General features: G+C 46.8%; 1 protein-coding gene across 1 annotated transcript; it reads left to right on the top strand.

The window, feature by feature from the left end:
* Nucleotides 1–518: 518 nt before the first annotated feature.
* Nucleotides 519–13,423, top strand: LOC115130587 (beta-klotho). Its single transcript, XM_029661875.2, has 6 exons — nt 519–1,588; nt 2,385–2,898; nt 4,826–5,094; nt 5,272–5,528; nt 5,642–6,576; nt 7,059–13,423. The coding sequence occupies exons 1-6, from the start codon at nt 851–853 to the stop codon at nt 7,505–7,507; spliced, it is 3,162 nt and encodes a 1,053-aa protein (XP_029517735.1). The 5' UTR covers nt 519–850; the 3' UTR covers nt 7,508–13,423.
* Nucleotides 13,424–24,158: the final 10,735 nt, after the last annotated feature.

The following is a 24,158-nucleotide window of genomic DNA, read 5'->3' as shown; positions in this document are numbered from 1 at the left end:
TAAAACCATAGGGAACGCTCAATTCTTCCCCAGTATTCTTTGTGGCCCCTGGCTAAACTGTATTCTATTTGTCTCTGATTCCATGAATCCAACTGACATGTGGGTTTTATCTTGTGGATGTGCCCCACAGCTAAACCCTTAACTCAACCTTATTGTGGCTATTTCTCAAACAGGACATCTTGGGTTTGAATAGCTGCAAGAACAAGCAGATATTTTCCTTACTATCCATTAGGTTGTAATGATTCCAATATGACGGTAAGATCGCTGAAAATAAAATGAAGGGTAAAGTGATAGGGAGAGTATAAGATTTAGCAGGAGACAGTGATTGTGAGATAGAGATGGGGGGAGAGAGAGAGAGAGAGAGAGAGAGAGTAAATGGGAGCTACATCTCAGTCATGGAGGTGAGGATGATCGTAGTTCAAGCTAATCATTGACAAAATTATCATGCGTCTGCCTCAAAGGTGTGTGCGGGTGCGTGTGCTCCTGAGTGTATGAGTCAGTGTTTGTGAGTGTGGTTGTGCATGTTCAATGTACGGTATGTGTCAGAAAGAGGGAGGGGAGAGAAAAGGAGGGAGGTAGAGAGAGAGAGATATAGGGAAGTCCAACCATGTTAGCCTGTCAGATGGACACTGCACACCTCCTGGCTTCCACATGTAGATGTCTCAGTCTCCTGTACTCGCTCACTTCAATCCCTTCATCTTCTAATCTTCATCATGGATCCCTCACCTTCTTAACATCCGGACCGCTGATACTTACACAGAAACAGTCCCTCAGACAGAGACCAGCTTATTTCTTCTAAAGGATTTTGGAAAACTCTGGAGAGGATCATTCTTCTTCTACAGACTCCAATATGGCAACATACCTTTTCTCGCTCTTCCTGACAGTGATGGTCTGTCGCGGAGATTTCTGTTCCCTGGGGGAGGGCAGGAGGCAGTGGCAGCATCCCACCACCCCAGAGCCCTTCACCCAGAGCCAGACCTTCTTCCATGGGACCTTCCCCCCAGGGTTCCTCTGGGGTACGGGGACCTCTGCTTTCCAGACCGAGGGGGCCTGGGACTGTGACGGTAAAGGCCCCTCAATCTGGGATCACTTCACCCACTCAGCCCCCCACCGAGGTGATGGAAGTGTCGCTGAAACGGCCAGTGACGGCTACAACCGCTGGGAGGAGGACGTTGAGGCGCTGGGGTACCTCGGGGTGCGCTCCTATGCCTTCTCCCTCTCCTGGCCCCGAATCTTCCCCGACGGTGTTGCCACAGGTCGGCCCAATAGGGTGGCAGTGGAGCACTATGGGAGACTGCTCGACAGGCTCCTGGAGAGGGGAATTGAGCCGGTGGTCACCCTGTTCCATTGGGACCTTCCCCAGGCCCTGCAGGAGCACTACGGGGGGTGGAGGAATGACACCTTGGTGGGTTTGTTTGATGCATACGCTGCCTTCTGTTTTCGAACGTACGGGGGCCGTGTGAGGTACTGGATCACCATACACAACCCCTACCTGGTGGCAGTCCAGGGGTACGGGACAGGGGTGCACGCGCCTGGAGAGACAGGCGACGCCACCGCACCCTTCAATGTGGCCCACAACCTCATCAAGGTAAGGCAGGGTCAAGGGTTAAGGGTCAGAGGATGAAGTTGCCCCATAGTCGATGAGCTTTGGTCAGTTTATTGTTTTCCCTCCAATGGGAATGGTTAGGATTTCAGAAAGAAAAGTTCCTAGTTTTGTGTCAAAGGGCAATGGATTATTTGTACCCATTTGGGAGGGGGGTCAGGGGGTTGAGTTGTAAATTAGAACCCTTTGGATAGATTGACTCGTGTGAAAGGGTCTGTTGAACAGACCATAGTACAGACTAAGACCACGTTTAGTCAGACAGCCTGTTCCTGAACTTCGTACTTCTGTGGGATTTATCAGCTGATGTCGTCAGTGAATGTTTGCGTCATTCATTGGGTTCAAGACATTGCAAAGGAAATGAGTGAAGACATAACACTTGAAAAGCCATGGTACATGCTGTGCTTTATTCAGTCAATCAGGTTCAACTAATCCAAATGGTTTTATGTTGAGATATTCAATATTCACTGTGCTCCTTCAGCAGCTATTAGCAGTCATTGACCTCTTGTTAAAAAGTGTGTTCACCTTCTGCCATGAGAGGTTTATTACAGCTGCAGGACTGCGATTAGTAAACAGGACACTTAAGGAGCCACTGGGGGTCGAAGTCTGTGACAGCAACAGTTTTGCGGCTTCATTAATAATCAGCTCTGTCCCAGTGCATATTCACACTGTACAGGTCCGATGTCTGTACTATGTGTATGTGTATGTGTAATGTCTCTGCCATAATGCAATGCATGTAACAGACATCCATTTGATTTATTTCTAATTTTGTTTTCATTTCCAGGCGCATGCCAAAGCATGGCACACTTATGACACCTATTTCCGGCCGACTCAGAATGGTAAAGTGTCCATCGTCTTGGGTTCCCATTGGATGGAGCCTAAGAGAGACCAAGCCACACCGGTCAATATTGAACTCTGCCAGCAGTCCATGGAGGCGGTGCTTGGCTGGTTCGCCAATCCCATCTTCAGGGATGGGGACTACCCAGCATCCATGAGATCCACCCACAGGGGGCTTCTGCCTGAGTTCACCCCAGAGGAGAAACACTTGGTGCAGGGAACGGCTGACTTCTTTTCCCTGTCCTTTGGGCCTAACAACCTGCGTCTGGGCCGGAGTCTAGCCCACTATGGGCAGACTGTGAACCCGGACATGAGGCGGGTGCTGGGCTGGGTGAGGCTGGAATATGGGGACCTGCCTGTGCTGGTGGCGGAGGGGGGCTGGTTCTCAGCTGCAGCTGTGGAGAGGGAGGATACAGATGCCATCTACCTGATGAAGAGGTTCATCAACCAGGTGCTGCAAGGTGAGAAGGGGGCAAGGAGGAGGAGGCCGAGGATGGGGGGCAGGATTAGGGAAAACAGAGGAGGTCAACAAGAGAGAGTACAGTACCAGTTAAACGTTTAGACACACCTACTTATTCATGGGTTTTTATTTATTTGTACTATTTTCTACATTGTAGAATAATAGTGAAGACTTCCAATCTAGGGAATAACACATATGGAATCATGAAGTAACCAGAAAAGTGTTAAACAAATCAAAATATATTTTAGATTTTAGATTCTTCAAAGTAGACACCCTTTGTCTTGATGGCAGCTTTGCACACTCTTGACATTCTCTCAACCAGCTTCATGAGGTAGTCACCTGGAAGGCATTTCAATTAACAGGTGTGCCTTGTTAAAAGTTCATTTGTGGAATTTCTTTCCTTCTTAATGCGTTTGAGCCAATCAGTTGTGTTGTGATAAGGTTTGGGTGGTATACAGAAGATAGCCCTATTTGGTAAATGACCAAGTCCATATTATGGCAAGAACAGTTCAAATGAGCCAAGAGAAACAACAGTCCATCCTTATTATGGGGCGGCAGGCAGCCTAGCGTTGGGCCAGTAACCGAAAGGTTGCTGGATCGAATCCCTGAGCTGACAAGGTACAAATCTGTCGTTCTGTCCCTGAACAAGGCAGTTAACCCACTGTTCCCTGGTAGGCCGTCATTGTAACTAAGAATTTGTTCTTAAATGACTTGCCTAGTTAAAGAAAGGTAAAAAAAAAAAATCAAGGTCAGTCAATGCGAAAGATTTCAAGAACTTTGAACGTTTCTTCAAGTGCAGTCGCAAAAACCATCAATCGCTATGATGAAACTGGTTCTCATGAGGTCTGCCACAGGAAAGAAAAACCCAGGGTGACCTCTGCTGCAAAGGATAAGTTCATTAGAGTTACCAGCCTCAGAAATTGCAGCACAAATAAATGCTTCACAGAGTTCAAGTAACAGACACATGAGACTGCGTGAATCAGGGACTGCGTGATTCAGACTTTCATGCATGAATTGCTGCAAAGAAACCACTACTAAAGGACACCAATAAGAAGAAGGGACTTGCTTGGGCCAAGAAACCAAGCAATTGATAATAGACCGGTGGAAATCTGTCCTTTGAGTCCCAATTTGAGATTTTTGGTTCCAACCGCCATGTCTTTGTGAGACGCAGAGTAGGTGAACAGATAATCTCCACATGTGTGGTTCTCACCGTGAAGCATGGAGGAGGAGGTGTGATGGTGTGGGGGTGCTTTGCTGGTGACACTGTCTGTGATTTCTTTAGAATTCAAGGCACACTTAACCAGCATGGCTACCACAGCATTCTGCAGCGATACGCCGATATGCCATCCCATCTGGTTTGCGCTTAGTGGGACTATCATTTGTTTTTCAACAGGACAATGACCCAACACACCCTCAGGCTGTGTAAGGGCTATTTGACCAAGAAGGAGAATGATTGAGTGCTGCATCAGATGAGCTGGCCTCCACGATCACCCAACCTCAACCCAATTGAGATGGTTTGGGATGAGCTGGACCGCAGAGTGAAGGAAAAGCAGCCAACAAGTGCTCAGCATATGTGGGAACTCCTTCAATACTGTTGGAAAAGCATTCCAGGTGAAGCTGGTTGAGAGAATGCCAAGAGTGTGCAAAGCTGTCATCAAGGCAAAGGGTGGCTACTTTGAAGACTCTAAAATATATTTGGATTTGTTTAACCGTTTTTTGGTTACTACAGGATTCCATATGTGTTATTTCATAGTTGTGATGTCTTCACTATTATTCTACAATGTAGAAAATAGCAAAAATAAAGAAAAACCCTTGAATGAGTAGGTGCATCCAGACTTTTGACTGGTACTATACATTTAACCTGAACTGTTGTGCTATTTGTACCTCTTTGGTAACATCTCCTTCGTTCTGTGTTTGTCTGTGTCCAGCGATGGTGTTTGACGGTGTCAGAGTGTTTGGCTACACAGCCTGGTCTCTGGTGGATGGTTTTGAGTGGAACTACAGCTACAGTGTGAGACGAGGCCTGTTCTACCTAGACTTCAGCCAGGCCAACAGAACCAGGGTTCCCAAGACCACTGCTCTGTTCTACAGGCAGGTCATCAAGGACAACGGTTTCCTCAGTGATGAGATCACCGGAGAGGTCAAAGGGCGTTTCCCATGTGACTTCCACTGGGGTGTGGCCGACTCCAGCCTACAGGTGAGGGGATGAGAAGGAGAAGAAAGGACACGAGAGAGGCAGGAGAAAGGAAAGAGAGGGTGATTTTATTTTGCAAAACTGCTCTGCCTTCCTTGCTCTTGATCTCAAACAGAACAATAAGCAAGCTGGATGATGCAAACAAAAACAAAAAACTATATATTTCTTCTTTTATCAAAGGTCAATTTCTATCCCTTCTCCCCTCAATTCACCGACCCCCACCTGTACAGCTGGAACCTGACAGGGGATGGGGCACTGCGTCCTGTCCAAGGAGTCAACCTCCACATCAGGGGGGCACAGTGCACTGACTACCTGGCCATCAGTGGTCACGTGAGCCTCTTTAAGTCCACAGGGGCATCTCACTACCTCTTCGCCCTCAACTGGTCCCTAATCCTTGCCCAAGGAGATCTGTCTAATGTGGACACAGAGGCCCTAAGGTAGAGACAACAACTGTATAATGTGTATTCAAATGTTCACCACACATGCAAACACACACTAAAATGCACGCCTGTATGCATACGCCCTTTGCATTTCAAACTCTTTCTAACAGGTACTACCGCTGCTTCCTCACCGAACTCCGCAAGCAGGGCCTGGAGGCTGTGGTCACTCTCTACTACCCTACTAACAGAGTCCCTCTGCTGGGCTTGCCCGGCCCGCTGCATGCCTCTGGCGGCTGGCTGAACCAGAGCACGGTGGAGGCCTTCCAGAGATACGCAGCCCTCTGCTACAGGGAGCTGGGGCCCTGGGTGAGCTACTGGATTACCATCAATGAGCCCAACAGACTAGTGGATGCCTACAATATCGGGGAGGAGCAGCATCTGGCAGCCCATAATCTCCTCCTGGCCCACGCTAAGGCCTGGAGGCTTTATGAGAGGGAGTATCTCAGCCAACAGGGAGGACTGGTGTCCCTGGCTCTGCACGCAGACTGGGTAGAACCCGCCAACCCCTTCCTGGAGTCACATGCAACAGCCGCTCAGAGATTCCTGTTGTTTGAGCTTGGTCGTTTCCTAGACCCACTACTAGGGAGCAGAGAGGGGGAGGGTAAGAGTGGTAGGTACCCTCCAGAGGTGAGGAGGTACTTGGAGGAGAGGGCAAGGGTGATGGGCCTCCCTGGATCCCCACTACCACACTTCACCGCTAGGGAAAAAGAGGAGCTAGGAGGGGCGCTGGGCTTCATTGCACTGAACCACTTCACCACACGTCTCGTGTCACCACGCCCCCAGTCTCCTCAGACTGCCCCACCTAACCCTCAGCAACCTCCAGACCATGGCTGCCTGCTGATGTCTGACCACACCTGGGCCTTTTCCGGTCTGGAGCAGGCAGTGGTCCCCTGGGGCCTCCGGAGGGTGCTGCGCTGGGTGAAGGAGAGGTATGGAGGGGCCCTGCCTGTTGTAGTCACAGCCAGTGGGGTAGATGACCAGGCCCCTGTAAATGATCTGCTCAGGCAGCACTACATCAGGAATTACCTACAGGAGGCCCTCAAAGGTGAGCCTCTCTCTAACCTCCTCAAACTCCCTTCAAACCCCCAAACTCCAGTCCAATGATAACCCACTAGTTTGTTCTTATCAGAAATAGCCTGGAGGTTCTATACTTATACTTCTATTGTTTGAAATAAACAGACCTCCTCTCTGCAGTTTCTTCTGCAGACAGGTAGAGTAGGGCACTCATTAGCAGCTTTAAGTATGAGAGGTCGAAGGTGACTTTTCTCACAGCTCATTACCTAACACACCACAGCACACAGCCGTATCACATGAGCCCCCTCATAAAACTCATGGACTTTACTGTATAAGAAACCTTTGAGCTCATAAAGTTCATCCCAGTAAGAACTGCCCTGTCATGTACTGAACTAAACGTTCTGTGCAGTACTTTAGCCACAATAGGCTACAGCTTCTCTGTTGACATTGCTTTTCTGTATGTCAAAAGAGGGATTCTGACCTCAACCTCTCCCTGTTTTTGCTCCTCTCCAGCTCGCCAGTTGGATGGAGTCAACCTAAAGGGCTTCTACGTCTGGAAGCTGCAGGATCGACACGTCCCTGAGTTCGGCCTCTTCACCTCTTCCCACCACAAGTCCCGACCCAAAGCCTCCATCGCAGCCTACAGAGAGATCATCGAGCGCAGCGGTTTCCCTGGCAACAACGTCACATCCTCCTGTAGGATCATTGACCGCAGGGCGGGGTGTTCCATCTGCGCTCACATCTCAGAGAACAAACTGCTGCTGTTCTTCGCTGCATGTCTCCTCCTTACGTTAGCTATGCTGGTGGGGGTCGTCATCGTCGTCGTCAGGGGGAAGAGGACTAGGAGGAGGAGGAGGGTGGGTTTGCCGGTGTGTCCCATCCCGCTCGGGAGGAAGTGTCAGCCGTGGGAGAGAGTGTCACTACAGAGTGTGACGGATAGGATCCGCGTGGTCCGCCGTTAGTTAGGGCCTCATTCATACGGAGTTTGTTCCTGTTGTAGTGGCCTGCAGGTTTTACACGCCAGCCAAGCTTCCGGGAGAGCACCATGGTGCCCTTTTGAGTCGTGGTTCTTAGGGACAGGTCTAGGATCAGCTTACCCTCCCCAAAACCTTGAACTTAGTGGATAAACGAAAAATTTAGATCAGTGTTCTAGGGGGCAACTTCATTATCCTCCACAAGCCCAATGGGACTGGGCTCAACGCAGCGGGATCAGCAAGGGCCAAGGGGTCATCTTCTGTCTGAGCCCTAGAGATACCACATATTGATGATCAATGTATAGGCAATTAACATAATTGACAGTATGTAGGCTATATGTTATCACAGACAAGAATATGATGTTGCCATGGGATTGCTTTGTTGTTTCGTTGACAGAACGTTGGCTATAGCTTGAGATCTTCTATGAATGCTGCTGTTGTGATGTACTGATCATGTATGGTGTACAAGACCGGCCTGTTAATATGACTTGTTGGTGGTGTGTGTCATAGTGTGTCCTCACCTGTCTTATAATTTGGTGGGTACTTATATTTGTCCTATTTCACACGTGTACAAGTGTGTACAAGTGTGAATTTATACGTGTGAATTGTTTTTTGCATATCCCAACTCTCCCTGAGACACCCTTGCACAGTCTTTGTATATTTGTAGTAAGGAGTTCCTCAAATAGGGAGTCTGCGCTGATGGCAGTAGTTTTTGTCCCTCTGTGCTACAGAGACAAAACCACTTGAACATGTTATCTACAAATGGCTAACTCAAGCGCTTATTCTAATATGAAATCAAATTAAATCGTTGTGCCAGAAGTTGCTGCTGTATATGGGCACTGTTTCCTTCAGACACTGCTGCCCCCTAGTGGGGGTCTTATGTCCCAAAACTGGTTCAGGGCCCTTGATAAGAAAATAGAGAGAGAATGAGAGAGAGAGAATTGAGAGTGAGAGAGAAATAATTGGTAGAGAGAGAATTGAATTGAGAGACAGAGAACTGAGAGAGAATTTAATTGAGAGAGAGAGAGAGAGAGAGGGAGGTTGAATCCAAGATGGCGTAGCAGTAAAAAGACGTTGTTTGTTGTTGTCCTGTGTAAATATTTTTGTTGTCTTCTTTTGTATATATTTCAATATATTTCAATCGCTTTTTCCATTTTTAAATTAAATATACCTTCCAGCAACCCGCCTCACCCAATGTGATACGAATCTGCTATTTTAAGACATTATAGCTAGAACCTCCATCAGAATCTAACCAGCTAATTAGCTACTAGCTATTTAGTCCTTGTTAGCCACTGCTAGCGGCCTTTACCTTTAGCTCAGACACCAGATGCTTTTAGCCTGGATAATATTTGCCAGTCTGCACAGCACGATATCAACCCTGAGCATACCGGACTGCTTTTTTCCACTACAACACCGGATTCCTGCCTTAAGCCCTGGACCATTACTCCTGATCATCGCAGCTAGCTAGCTGCTACCGAGTGGCCCAGCCCCGAAGCTAGCCTTGAGCCAGGCCCATCTCCCAGCCTGCTCAGTGGACCCTATGATCACTTGGCTACACAGCTGATGCCTCCCGGACTCTTCACTAACACGACTAGAATCCATTACATCACCGGATTCCTGCTGTAAGCTCTGAACCTTTGCATCGGATCATCGCAGCTAGCTAGCTGCTACCGAGTGGCTATAGTGGCTGACGCCCTTGTCCCGAAGCTAGCACCAGTTAGCCTCGAGCCAGGTGCATCTCCCGGCTAGCAAATGAAATTACTCCAGCTACAATACCTCTTTTGCCAATTGGCCTGGACCCTTTGTCGACACGGAGCCCTGCCGATCCATCACGACTGGTCTGCCAACGTAATTCCGTCGGATGTGCCCTCAACCGGCCTTTGCCGGACATCGGTGAAGACGTTTCTGCTAGCCCCGGCCTGCTAACTTTATGAACGCCGTGTTTCCCGCTTGCTAGCGTAGAACTTTGCAGGTTAGCGGCTTCCCTGTTTCATCTATTGCTGTTCACTGGACCCTATGATCACTTGGCTACATAACTGATGCATGCTAGACTGTTCATTAATCACGGTACTCCATTTTGTTTATTTTGTTTATCTGCCGGGGCCAGCCTCGAACTCAGGCCCTGTGTGTAGTTAACTGACCCTCTCTGCCCATTCATCACCATTTTACCTGTTGTTGTTGCCTTAGCTGATTTGCTGTTGTTGTCTTACCAGTTGTTGTCTTAGCTAGCTCTCCCAATCAACACCTGTGATTGCTTTATGCCTTGCGTTATGTCTCTCTCTAATGTCAATATGCCTTGTATATTGTTGTTTAGGGTAGTTATCATTGTTTTATTTTACTGAGGAGCCCATAGTCCCACTCAACATGCCTCAGATACCTATTTTGTCCCACCTCCCCACAGCATAACTAGTGCGTCCAGAGATGCAACCTCTCTTATCGTCACTCAATGCCTAGGTTTACCTCCACTGTACCCGCACCCTACCATACCCCTGTCTGTACATTGTGCCCTGAATCTATCCTATCACGCTCAGAAATCTGCTCCTTTTATTCTCTGTCCCCACCGCACTCCTCCTCTGTTCCTCAGGTGATGTAGAGTTTAACCCAGGCCCTGTGTGTCCCCAGGCCTTGTGTGTCCCCAGGCTCTATCATTTGTTGACTTCTGTAACCGTAAAAGCCTTGGTTTCATGCATGTTAACATCAGAAGCCTCCTCCCTTAGTTTGTTTTACTCACTGCTTTAGTGAGTAAACCCTGATGTCCTTGCCGTGTCTGAATCCTGGCTTAGGAAGGCCACCAAAAATTCTGAGATTTCCATCCCCAACTACATTTTCCGTCAAGATAGAACTGCCAAAGGGGGAGGAGTTGCAATCTACTGCAGAGAGAGCTTGCAAAGTTCTGTCATACTTTCCAGGTCTATGCCAAAACAGTTTGAGCTTCTAATTTTAAAAAATGAATCTCTCCAGAAATAAGTCTCTCACTGTTGCCTCCTGCTATAGACCCCCCTCAGCCCCCAGCTGTGCCCTGAACCCCATATGTGAATTGATTGCCCCCCATCTATCTTCAGAGTTCGTTCTGTTAGGTGACCTAAACTGGGATATGTATAACACCCCGGCCATCCTACAATCTAAGTTAGATGCCCTCAATCTCACACAAATGATCAAGGAACCCACCAGGTACAACCCTAAATCCGTAAACATGGGCACCCTTATAGATATTAGCCCTCCAAATACACCTCTGCTGTTTTTAATCAGGATCTCAGCGATCACTGCCTCATTGCCTACATCCGTTATGGGTCCGCGGTCAAATGACCACCCCACGCTCCCTAAAACACTTCTGCAAGCAGGCCTTTCTATTCGACCTGGCCCGGGTATGCTGGAAGGATATTGACCTCATCCCGTCAGTAGAGGATGCCTGGTCGTTCTTTAAAAGTAATTTCCTCACCATCTTAAATAAGCATGCCCCTTTCAAATTATGTAGAACTAAGAACAGATATAGCCCTTGGTTCACTCCAGACCTGACTTCCCTTGCAACATCAGCAAGATGGGCAGTCCAATGATGAAAACATCAGTAGCCTAAAAGTCATAAGCACTAAGTGTGCTTGATAAATAGTGAAAATTGGCACAAAAGCAATAATGGCATTATAATGAATGTGTCAATATGACAGCAGTCAAAAATAGTCAACTCTTGTCAGCTCGTGGTTACATAGTGTGCGTCTTCATGCAATGGCATCAGACATCCATGTCACATAAACCACAAAGCTGGTGAGTGCGTTGCTGATGCTGTTTTTTGCTTGAGATGTAGCTCTAAGTGATTACATTTTGTGCGGATAAACCGGCTTGTTCTTTCCAAACAGTGCCACCCCTCCACTCTTCTCTCCTGTCTCACCTGCTCAGTGGACACGATTCTGTTTTTTTTTTGCGCTTAGGCCTCAGAGATGTATGTTCAGGCTGAGGCTCAGAATCAGAAGAATAATCATCCGAGATGTCACGATCGATTCTTCCCCATCATCTGAGTCGTTTTCAATCAGATTTTGTAGCAATGCTAAGGCAGCACGTGCATCCATTCCTCTAGGCCTTCGTGCCATTGTAAATTATGCACGCTCTCACTGTGTACTCCAAGTACTGTAGGCCAGCGTAGGCTGATAAGACTGCTTGGATTCGGTGGACTGATATAGGCTTAGGGCTGTGGAGGTGACCGTATTATCGCCACACCCGCCATACCTGGTGGTCACTAGTCATGAAGGCAGTCAAATTCCATGTGACAGTTTAGTCACAGTAAATAGGTTTCTCCAAGCTCTGATGCTGCTGATGGTCATTAGTAGCCTTATAAACTTCCTGGTACTCAGCACTCCCTCTAATCACTCTGACATCAATGCAAATATAATTGAAAATCAAACATTTCATGAGAGCCCATGAGCTCATGTTGTGCAACATTTCTATAGGTTTTAAGTGCATAGATGACATATTTTTTTCCACTGTGTCACAACTTCCCCCGAAGTCGGTTTCTCTCCTTGTTCGGGCAGCGTTCGGTGGTCGACGTCACCGGTCTTCTAGCCATCCCTGATCCACCTTTCATTTTCCATTTGCTTTGTCTTGTTTTCCCACACACCTGGTTTACAGTTCCCTCATTACTTGTCATGTATTTAACCCTCTGTTCCCCCCCATGTCTGTGAGTGAAATTGTTCATTACGGTTATTGTGTGTTTTTTCCCGGGTATTGTTTTGAACCCGTGGTATTGTATTGTTGAACATTATTTTGTGTGACCAGGGCGCTATTCGCTTTTGCCTTTGGCTGGAGTGTTGTGATGCTGTTGCGTCCAACTGTTTTGCTTCTGCCGATTAAAGTGTGCCTGTTCACTCATCTCTGCTCTCCTGCACACACTGCCCCTGTTTCGAGACATGTGCATGATAATGGTCCATTCTAAATCAAAACAAATTTTACACATACAGGCCTCCCGGGTGGCGCAGTGGTTAAGGGCGCTGTACTGCAGCGCCAGCTGTGCCATCGGAGTCCCTGGGTTTGCGCCCAGGCTCTGTCGTAACCGGCCGCGACCGGGAGGTCCATGGGGCAACGCACAATTGGCCTAGCGTCGCCCGGGTTAGGGAGGGCTTGGTCGGTAGGTGTGTCCTTGTCTCATCGCGCACCAGCGACCCCTGTGGCGGGCTGGGCGCAGTGTGCGCTAGCCAAGGTGGCCAGGTGCACGGTGTTTCCTCCGGCGCATTGGTGCGGCTGGCTTCCGGGTTGGATGCGCACTGTGTTATAAGAAGCAGTGCGGCTTGGTTGGGTTGTGTATCGGAGGACGCATGACTTTCAACCTTCGTCTCTCCCGAGCCCGTACGGGAGTTGTAGCGATGAGACAAGATAGTAGCTACTACAACAATTGGATACCACGAAATTGGGGAGAAAAAGGGGTAAAAAAAAATAAATAAATAAAAAACTTTTTTACACATACAGTACCAGTCAAAAAATTTGGACACACCTACTCATTCAAGGGTTTTTCTTTACTTTTACTATTTTCTACAATGTAGAATAACAGTGAAGACATCAAAACTGTGAAATAACACATATGGAATCATGTAGTAACCGAAAAAGTGTTAAACAAATCAAAAGATGTTTTAGATTTTAAATTCTTCAAAGTAACCACCCTTTGCCTTGATGACAGCTGCCACGCCTGCTCCCGCTCCCCCTCTCTGGCGCTCAAGGCCGCCAGGCTGCCCTTCATTACGGACACTTGTCATCATTGGACACACCTGGACTCCTTCCCTTTGTTGATTGCCCCTTCTATAACTGTCTGCTCCCCCGTTTGATCTCTGTGTCAGCATTAATGTCGTTATGTGTTCATGTCCAGACGCTGTCCTGTCCTGTTCCATGTCCGTTGCTAATTAAATGTTCACTCCCTGTACCTGCTTCTCGTCTCCAGCGTCGATCCTTACAGAATGCTGACACCACTATACGAAGCATCAGGGAGGTTTGTGTTTTTTTGTTTGGTGACGTCAGGTCCGGGTGCCGTCGCTGAGGGGGCTTCCACGCCTTAGATGACTGGAGAGGTCTTCTTGCCTCGGTGGGCCCGGTAGGCACCCACCCCATGTCATGCTTCAGCCGGCCCATCAGGCTCCCACGCCTGAGCCGGCTCGCTAGGCACCCACGCCTCTGCTGGTTCGACGGGCTTCTCCGCCCCAGCCGGCTTGTCCAGCACCAATGCCTCGGCCGTCAGGCTCGCCCAGGTGGGAAGCCAGGTGGCGACCCTGGGGGGGTTTACTGTCACGCCTGCCTCCGCTCTCCCTCTCTGGCGCTCGAGGGTACCAGACTGCCCTTCACTACGCACACCTGTCACCATCGTTACGCGGAACAGTGCTCATTGGACTCACCTGGACTCCTTCCCTTTGTTGATTGCTCCGTCTCTAACTGTTTGCTCCCCCGTTTGTTCCCTGTGTCAGCATTAATGTCGTTATGTGTTCATGTCCAGACGCTGTCCTGTCCTGTTCCATGTCCGTTACTAATTAAATGTTCACTCCCTGTACCTGCTTCTTGTCTCCAGCGTTGATCCTTACAGACAGCTTTGCACACTCTTGGCATTCTCCCAACCAGCTTCACCTGGAATACTTTTCCGACAGTCTTGAAGGAGTTCCCACATATGCTGAGAACTTGTTACCTGCTTTTCCTTCACTCTGCGGTCCAACTCATCCCAAACCTTCTCAATTGGTTTGAGGTCAGGTGATTGTGGAGTCTAGCTCATCTGATGCAGCACTCCATCATTCTCCTTCTTGGTCAAATAGCAGTTACACAGCCTGGAGGTGTGTTGAGTCATTGTCCTGTTAAAAAACAAATGATAGTCCCACTAAGCGCAAACCAGATGGGATGGCATATCGCTTCAGAATGCTGTGGTAGCCATGCTGGTTAAGTGTGCCTTGACTTCTAAAGAAATCACAGACAGTGTCACCAGCAAAGAACCCCCACACCATCACACCTTCTCCTCCATGCTTCACGGTGAGAACAACACATGTGGAGATTATCTGTTCACCTACTCTGCGTCTCACAAAGACATGGCGGTTGGAACCAAAAATCTCAAATTGGGACTCAAAGGACAGATTTCCACCGGTCTAATATCCATTGCCTGGTTTCTTGGCCCAAGCAAGTCCCTTCTTCTTATTGGTGTCCTTTAGTAGTGGTTTCTTTGCAGCAATTCGAGCATGAAGGCCTGATTCACGTAATTTCCTCTGAACAGTTGATGTTGAGATGTGTCTGTTACTTGAACTCTGTGAAGCATTTATTTGTGCTGCAATCTCTGAGGCTAGTAACTCTAATGAACTTACCCTCTGCAGCAGAGGTAACTCTGGGTCTTCCTTTCCTGTGGCGGTCCTCATGAGAGACAGTTTCATCATAGTGATTGATGGTTTTTGCGACTGCACTCAAAGTTTATGAAATTTTCCGCATTGACTGGCCTTCACGTCTTAAAGTGACGATGGACTGTTGTTTCTCTTTGCTTATTTGAGCTGTTCTTGCCGTATCTTCTGTATACCACCCCTACCTTGTCACAACACAACTGATTGGCTCAAACACATTCAGAAGGAAAGAAATTCTACAAATACTTTTAACAAGGAATACATGTTAATTGAAATGCATTCCAGGTGACTACCTCATGAAGATGGTTGAAAGAATGCCAAGAGTGTGCAAAGCTGTCATCAAGGCAAAGGGTGGCTACTTTGAAGAATCTCAAATTTCACATATATGTTGGTTTGTTTAACACTTTTATGGTTCCTACATGATTCCATGTGTTATTTCATAGTGTTGATGTATACACTATTATTCTACAATATAGAAAATAGTAAAAATATAGAAAAACCCTTGAATGAGTAGGTGTGTCCAAACTTTTGACTGGTACTGTATATTATTAGTATATGTAAAGACAAGATTATATCAAGAATAGACTGATGGGTGACAATATTATATAATATAATAATCACTTGTGAATGATGCCCAGCATAAGAAACTGCATTCTTCTTGCGACTTTTTCGAATCATGGTCACACACCTCATGTAGCCTAGCCCATAGGCCTATATGTTTTGATAAGGTTAGTATCACAACTGAAGTGGCCAAATAACTTCTTAAAATGAAGCACATTAATCCGCTTTACAAGGGGTTAAGAGCCTGACTGGCATACATAAGCAGTGCGTGAGTTTCAAGTTTGGGGAAGATAATTTTCACTATATAAAATGCACCTTTATAAAAATGATTACATGCATAATTGCATTTGCGGTCACTTTTGATAATGGTGTTTTCCACTAATGGAACATTCATGCTTATATCCTACTGCCATGTACGCATTGCTACGCTTATAATGTGAAGAAATAGCCTAATAGTTTATCAACATTTTAAGCTAAGCATTCTGATCTGTTCCGTCAGCCACATTGAGTAAATATATATATATTTTTTATGCTGATGGTTGTATTAATTTGGGATCTATTGCACCCCACAACTGTCCCAGACTATGTTTGGTATATTTATTTCTCACACAGAATAGAATAGGTCGACTTTTGTACTATGGGGGATAGTAGATTGACATAGGCTAGTGCTTTTGCTGTTTTTTAGGCCTGCTCATCTTGTTGGCTGACGAAAAGTAAATGTGGACAGTTCTTCCAAGATCTTCAATATGCAACTCGGAATTGGACAAGGACATGCGCAGTGTCGTCCCTGATTTGTCTGTCTTCACTGGTAGCCTGTGAGAAAGACCCGATCACGTGATGGAGAGCCATGTGAGTGAGAGGGCTTCGGCTTGCGCAGCACTCAAGGAGAAGGGCACAACATAGCATTACGGGCCGCAAAAGGCATGGTTTGTTTTAGGGTGCATTATGGCCACACAAAGGGGATGCCACCATGAAATTGTAGATATTATCAAGCGCTTGTCAAATTGTGAATGAGAGATTATTGAAGCCTGATCAAAAAAACAAAGCCTAGTGGGTTAGCTGCCTTGTTCAGGGGCAGAGCGACAGATTATTTTTACCGTGTCAGCTCGGGGATTCGATTTTGTTGTCCAACGCTCTAACCACTAGGCTACCTGTGCACTCCCTCAAATTGATTGGAGAAAATCTACTTTCTAAAAAATATACTATAAAATAATGCCACGGAATTCTTAGCAATTTTTTTCTGCTAAATGAACTAGTGTAGCCCACAGCCAGATCAGAACCTAACATGAGGACAACTCAACTCAAACTACTCTTTTCTTCTGTAATAGACTATATTTTCTTCATATCATGCTTCTTTAGACCTGTCTAAAATAAATAATGGATTTATTGTGAATGTGTAGGCTATATTACATGGATTTCTTAGACTTTTTAAAATGTAGATGTTTCAAATGTCTGCGTCAGTGGCTTGTAGGCTATGTGTGGAAGCCAGGAGATGCTAAAAGTGTTTATGATAATTAATGGTCAATTACCGCGAGACCAACAGTTATTTGCTTGACAATCACCGACTGACGAAATTTCATGACTGCCACAGCCTACCATTTTGAGATTATAATTAGAATAGATTAATACAATATAAGGGCCCGCCCTGTTCTTTATTCACAATTGGTGATTGCGTAATAATTATACATCGTTCGCTTCACCTCGCTCATCAACTCACCCATTCTCCCAATCATACTTTACTTAATTTATTTAAACTGTTGTTAAATTGCTGAAATTACTTTCGGTATAGTTTAGGTTGAGTTTCGAGGCAATTATCAGGGTGGTTATCAACTGGACATGGCACCTTCAACTATCATAGAAGGAGCGGAGCAGGTTCTACTGTCTGGAGAAGAAACTACTCACAGGAAAAACATGAGCGAGCAAAACAGCGCCCCTTTGTCTTTACGTAGCCCATATATGCAGATATATGACATGCCAGACAACATCAGATTCATGGGCTACACATACCGAAACAGACGGGCGCTGTTTCGCTGGCTCGGATGATTTATCTAAAATGATTCGTCTTTGTCTCGCTCAAATAAATAATCAATATTTCATTATTTTATTTGGAGGGGCAAGGATGTATGGTAGGGCAGGCCAGGCCCCCAAAGCCCCGCCCATAACGGCAGTCTTGTTTTTAACATGCAATTGCATTTAGAACTGTTTCCCAATGAATGAGCTTGTAAAATCACATTTTATTCCAGCAGCAACCAGCTAAGTAGCGGCAGAATAAATCTCCCTCAAAATAGTATGCTGTGCACATGAGATAGTTGTGTTGGAAAAATAAGATGCATGATGACTAATGAAAATACACACAGGCCAATTTAATTCCACTAAATTATCCAAATTAACCTATAGACCATATTATTAATGATGGCGCCGGAGAGAATGCTGTCGTTTTACGTTCTCCAAACCAATTGTGCTAATGTGTGTTTTTTCTCCTTATTTGTTACTTATTTTGTACATAATGTTTCTGCCACTGTCTCTTATGACCGAAAAGAGCTTCTAGAAATCAGGACAGCGATTACTCACCTCATATTGAAAGACAATTTTTTCTTTAAGGAGTTGGACGGGAGGGATTTACTCCAGACACCCGACAAGGCCCTTATCCCTGTCATATATTGAGGATGAAGGTCAGGGTGCATTGTAAGGATCCGGCGGCGAGTGGGTAATTTGCCTTTACCATCGGTCCTATTAGCCAAAGAACAATCATTAGATAATAAAAGAGATGAACTACAAGCACATATATCCTACCAACGGGACTGTAATGTCTTCAGCCACAGTCGTACAGCTGGTGGGTTATACACTGTATCGGCAAGATAGAACAGTAGCCTCTGGTAAGACAAGGGGTTGCGGTCTATGTATATTTGTAAAACAACAACTGGTGCACGATATCTAAGGAAGTCTTAAGGTTTTGCTCGCCTGAGGTAGAGTATCTCATGATAAGCTGTACACCACACTTTTTACCAAGAGAGTTTTCAACTATATTCTTCGTAGCAGTCTATTTACCACCACAGACCGATGCTGGCACTAAGACCGCACTCAATGAGCTGTATACGGCCATAAGCAAACAGGAAAATGCTCATCCAGAGGCGGCACTCCAAGTGGCCGGGGACTTTAATGCAAGGAAACTTAAATGCATTTGACCTAATTTCTACCAGCATGTTAAATGTGCAACCAGAGGGAAAAAACTCAAGACCACCTTTACTCCACACACAGAGACGTGTACAAAGCTCTCCCTTGCCCTGCATTTGGCAAATCTGACCATAATTATATCCTCCTGATTCCTGCTTACAAGCAAAAACTAAAGCAGGAAGCACTAGTGACTCAGTCAATAAAAAAGTAGTCAGATGAAGCAGATGCTAATCTACAGGACTGTTTTGCTAGCACAGACTAGAATATGTTATGGGATTCTTCCGATGGAATTGAGGAGTACATCACATCAGTCACTGGCTTCATCAATAAGTGCATCCATGACGTAGTCTCCACAGTGACTGTACGTACCCCAACCAGAAGCCATGGATTACAGGCAACATCCGCACTGAGCTAAAGAGGAGAGCTGCCGCTTTCAAGGAGCGGGACTCTAACCCGGAAGCTTATAAGAAATCCCGCTATGCCCTCTGACGAACCATCAAACAGGCAAAGCATACAGGACTAAGATCGAATCGTACTACACTGGATCCGACGCTCGTCGGATGTGACAGGGCTTGCAAAATAATACAGACTATAAAGGGAAGCACAGCTGCGAGCTGCCCAGTGACACGAGCCTACCAGACGAGCTAAATTACTTCTATGCTCGCTTCGAGGCAAGTAACACTGAAACATGCATGAGAGCATCAGCTGTTCCGGACGACTGCGTGATCACGCTCTCCGTAGCCAATGTGAGTAAGACCTTTTAAACAGGTCAACATTCGCAGGGCCAGACGGATTACCATAACGTGTACTCTGAGCATGCACTTGACCAACTGGCAAGTATCTTCACTGACATTTTTAACCTCTCCCTGTCTGAGTCTATAATACCAATATGTTTCAAGCAGACCACTATAGTCCCTGTGCCCAAGAACACTAAGGTAACCTGCCTAAATGACTAGCGACCCGTAGCACTCACATCTGTAGCCATGAAGTGCTTTGAAAGGCTGGGCATGACCCACATCAACTCCATTATCCCAGAAACCCTATAACCACTCCAATTTGCATACCGCCCCAACAGATCCACAGATGATGCAATCTCTGTTGCACTCCACACTGCCCTTTCACACCTGGACAAAAGGAACACCTATGTGAGAATGCTATTCATTGACTACAGCTCAGCTTTCAACTCCATAGTGGCCTCAAAGCTCATCACTAAGCTAAGGACCCTGGGACTAAACATCTCCCTCTGCAACTGGATCCTGGACTTCCTGAAAGGCCGCCCCCAGGTGGTAAGGGTAGGTAACAACACATCCGCCACGCTGATCCTCAACATGGGCGCCCCTCAGGGGTGCGTGCTCAGTCCCCTCCTGTTCATTCCTGACTGCATGGCCAAGCACGACTCCAACACTATCATTAAGTTTGCTGATGGTAGGCCTGATCACCGACAACAATGAGACAGCCTATAGGGAGGAGGTCAGAGATCTGGTCTTGTGGTGCCAGGACAACAACCTCTCCATCAACGTGATCAAGACAAAGGAGATGATTGTGGACTACAGGAAAAGGAGGACCAAGCACGCACCCCATTCACATCGACGGGGCTGTAGTGGAGCAGGTTGAGAGCTTCAAGTTCCTTGGTGTCCGCATCACCAACAAACTATCATGGTCCAAGCAGACCAAGACAGTTGTGAAGAGGGCACAACAAAACCTATTCCCCCTCAGGAGACTGAAAAGTTTTGGCATGGGTGCTCAGATCCTCAAAAATGTATTCAGCTGCACCATTGAGAGCATCCTGACGGGTTGCATCACTTCCTGGTATGACAACTGCTCTGCTTCCGACCACAAGGCACGACAGAGGGTAGTGCGCACGGCCCAGTACATCACTGGGGCCAAGCTTCCTGACACATACCGCATGGGAAGTGGTGCCGGAGCGCCAAGTCTAGGTCCAAAAGGCTCAACAGCTTCTAACCCCAAGCCATAAGATTCCTGAACAGCTAATCAAATGGCTACCCAGACTATTTGCATCCCCTCCCCTTTTACACTGCTGCTATTCTCTGTTTATTATCTATGCATAGTCACTTTAACTCTACCTAAATGTACATATTACCACAATTACCTCAACTAACTGGTTCTCCTGCTCATTGACTCTGTACCGATACCCCCTGTATATATAGCCTCGCTATTGTTATTTTATTGCTGCTCTTGAATTATTTGTTACTTTTATTTCTTATTTTTTACTTAATACGTAAGGGCCTGTAAGTAAGCATTTTACTGTTGTATTAGGTGCAATGGACATATAACATTTGATTTGATTTGACCACAAATGTATTTCCATTGACTGGTATTTCCTTCAATGGGATTTTTTTTTGTCTCTGTCATTTTTTATTTTATTTTTTATTTTTATTTCACCTTTATTTAACCAGGTAGGCTAGTTGAGAACAAGTTCTCATTTGCAACTGCGACCTGGCCAAGATAAAGCATAGCAGTGTGAACAGACAACACAGAGTTACACATGGAGTAAACAATTAACAAGTCAATAACACAGTAGAGAAAAAAAGGGGAGTCTATATACAATGTGTGCAAAAGGCATGAGGAGGTAGGCGAATAATTACAATATTGCAGATTAACACTGGAGTGGTAAATGATCAGATGATCATGTACAGGTAGAGATATTGGTGTGCAAAAGAGCAGAAAAGTAAATAAATAAAAACTGTGGGGATGAGGTAGGTGAAAATGGGTGGGCTATTTACCAATAGATTATGTACAGCTGCAGCGATCGGTTAGCTGCTCAGATAGCTGATGTTTAAAGTTGGTGAGGGAGATAAAATTCTCCAACTTCAGCGATTTTGCAATTCGTTCCAGTCACAGGCAGCAGAGTACTGGAACGAAAGGCGGCCGAATGAGGTGTTGGCTTTAGGGATGATCAATGAGATACACCTGCTGGAGCGCGTGCTACGGATGGGTGTTGCCATCGTGACCAGTGAGCTGAGATAAGGCGGAGCTTTGCCTAGCATGGCCTTGTAGATGACCTGGAGCCAGTGGGTCTGGCGACGAATATGTAGCGAGGGCCAGCCGACTAGAGCATACAAGTCGCAGTGGTGGGTAGTATAAGGTGCTTTAGTGACAAAACGGATGGCACTGTGATAAACTGCATCCAGTTTGCTGAGAAGAGTGTTGGAAGCAATTTTGTAGATGACATCGCCGAAGTCGAGGATCGGTAGGATAGTCAGTTTTACTAGGGTAAGCTTGGCAGCGTGAGTGAAGGAGGCTTTGTTGCGGAATAGAAAGCCGACTCTTGATTTGATTTTCGATTGGAGATGTTTGATATGGGTCTGGAAGGAGAGTTTGCAGTCTAGCCAGACACCTAGGTACTTATAGGTGTCCACATATTCAAGGTCGGAACCATCCAGTGTGGTGATGCTAGTCGGGCATGCGGGTGCAGGCAGCGATCGGTTGAAAAGCATGCATTTGGTTTTACTAGCGTTTAAGAGCAGTTGGAGGCCACGGAAGGAGTGTTGTATGGCATTGAAGCTCGATTGGAGGTTAGATAGCACAGTGTCCAATGACGGGCCGAAAGTGTATAGAATGGTGACGTCTGCGTAGAGGTGGATCAGGGAATCGCCCGCAGCAAGAGCAACATCATTGATATATACAGAGAAAAGAGTCGGCCCGAGAATTGAACCCTGTGGCACCCCCATAGAGACTGCCAGAGGACCGGACAACATGCCCTCCGATTTGACACACTGAACTCTGTCTGCAAAGTAATTGGTGAACCAGGCAAGGCAGTCATCCGAAAAACCGAGGCTACTGAGTCTGCCGATAAGAATATGGTGATTGACAGAGTCGAAAGCCTTGGCAAGGTCGATGAAGATGGCTGCACAGTACTGTCTTTTATCGATGGCGGTTATGACGTCGTTTAGTACCTTGAGTGTGGCTGAGGTGCACCCGTGACCGGCTCGGAAACCAGATTGCATAGCGGAGAAGGTACGGTGGGATTCGAGATGGTCAGTGACCTGTTTGTTGACTTGGCTTTCGAAGACCTTAGATAGGCAGGGCAGAATGGATATAGGTCTGTAACAGTTTGGGTCCAGGGTGTCTCCCCCTTTGAAGAGGGGGATGACTGCGGCAGCTTTCCAATCCTTGGGGATCTCAGACGATATGAAAGAGAGGATGAACAGGCTGGTAATAGGGGTTGCGACAATGGCGGCGGATAGTTTCAGAAATAGAGGGTCCAGATTGTCAAGCCCAGCTGATTTATACGGGTCCAGGTTTTGCAGCTCTTTCAGAACATCTGCTATCTGGATTTGGGTAAAGGAGAACCTGGGGAGGCTTGGGCGAGGAGCTGCGGGGGGGCCGGAGCTGTTGGCCGAGGTAGGAGTAGCCAGGCGGAAGGCATGGCCAGCCGTTGAGAAATGCTTGTTGAAGTTTTCGATAATCATGGATTTGTCGGTGGTGACCGTGTTCCCTAGCCTCAGTGCAGTGGGCAGCTGGGAGGAGGTGCTCTTGTTCTCCATGGACTTCACAGTGTCCCAGAACTTTTTGGAGTTGGAGCTACAGGATGCAAACTTCTGTCTGAAGAAGCTGGCCTTAGCTTTCCTGACTGACTGCGTGTATTGGTTCCTGACTTCCCTGAACAGTTGCATATCGCGGGGACTGTTCGATGCTATTGCAGTCCGCCACAGGATGTTTTTGTGCTGGTCGAGGGCAGTCAGGTCTGGAGTGAACCAAGGGCTGTATCTGTTCTTAGTTCTGCATTTTTTGAACGGAGCATGCTTATCTAAAATGGTGAGGAAGTTACTCTTAAAGAATGACCAGGCATCCTCAACTGACGGGATGAGGTCAATGTCCTTCCAGGATACCCGGGCCAGGTCGATTAGAAAGGCCTGCTCACAGAAGTGTTTTAGGGAGCGTTTGACAGTGATGAGGGGTGGTCGTTTGACTGCGGCACCGTAGCGGATACAGGCAATGAGGCAGTGGTCGCTGAGATCCTGGTTGAAGACAGCGGAGGTGTATTTGGAGGGCCAGTTGGTCAGGATGAAGTCTATGAGGGTGCCCTTGCTTACAGAGTTAGGGTTGTACCTGGTGGGTTCCTTGATGATTTGTGTGAGATTGAGGGCATCTAGCTTAGATTGTAGGACTGCCGGGGTGTTAAGCATATCCCAGTTTAGGTCACCTAACAGAACAAACTCTGAAGCTAGATGGGGGGGCAATCAATTCACAAATGGTGTCCAGGGCACAGCTGGGAGCTGAGGGGGGTCGGTAGCAGGCGGCAACAGTGAGAGACTTATTTCTGGAGAGAGTAATTTTCAGAATTAGTAGTTTGAACTGTTTGGGTATGGACCTGGAAAGTATGACATTACTTTGCAGGCTATCTCTGCAGTAGACTGCGACTCCTCCCCCTTTGGCAGTTCTATCTTGACGGAAGATGTTATAGTTGGGTATGGAAATCTCAGAATTTTTTGGTGGCCTTCCTGAGCCAGGATTCAGACACGGCAAGGACATCAGGGTTAGCAGAGTGTGCTAAAGCAGTGAGTAAAACAAACTTAGGGAGGAGGCTTCTGATGTTGACA

This window comes from Oncorhynchus nerka, linkage group LG6 (genome assembly GCF_034236695.1).
Source record: "Oncorhynchus nerka isolate Pitt River linkage group LG6, Oner_Uvic_2.0, whole genome shotgun sequence".
NCBI lineage: Eukaryota > Metazoa > Chordata > Actinopteri > Salmoniformes > Salmonidae > Oncorhynchus > Oncorhynchus nerka.
Note: the sequence above shows the minus strand (reverse complement) of the source record. Positions and strands in the feature narration are given on the sequence as shown.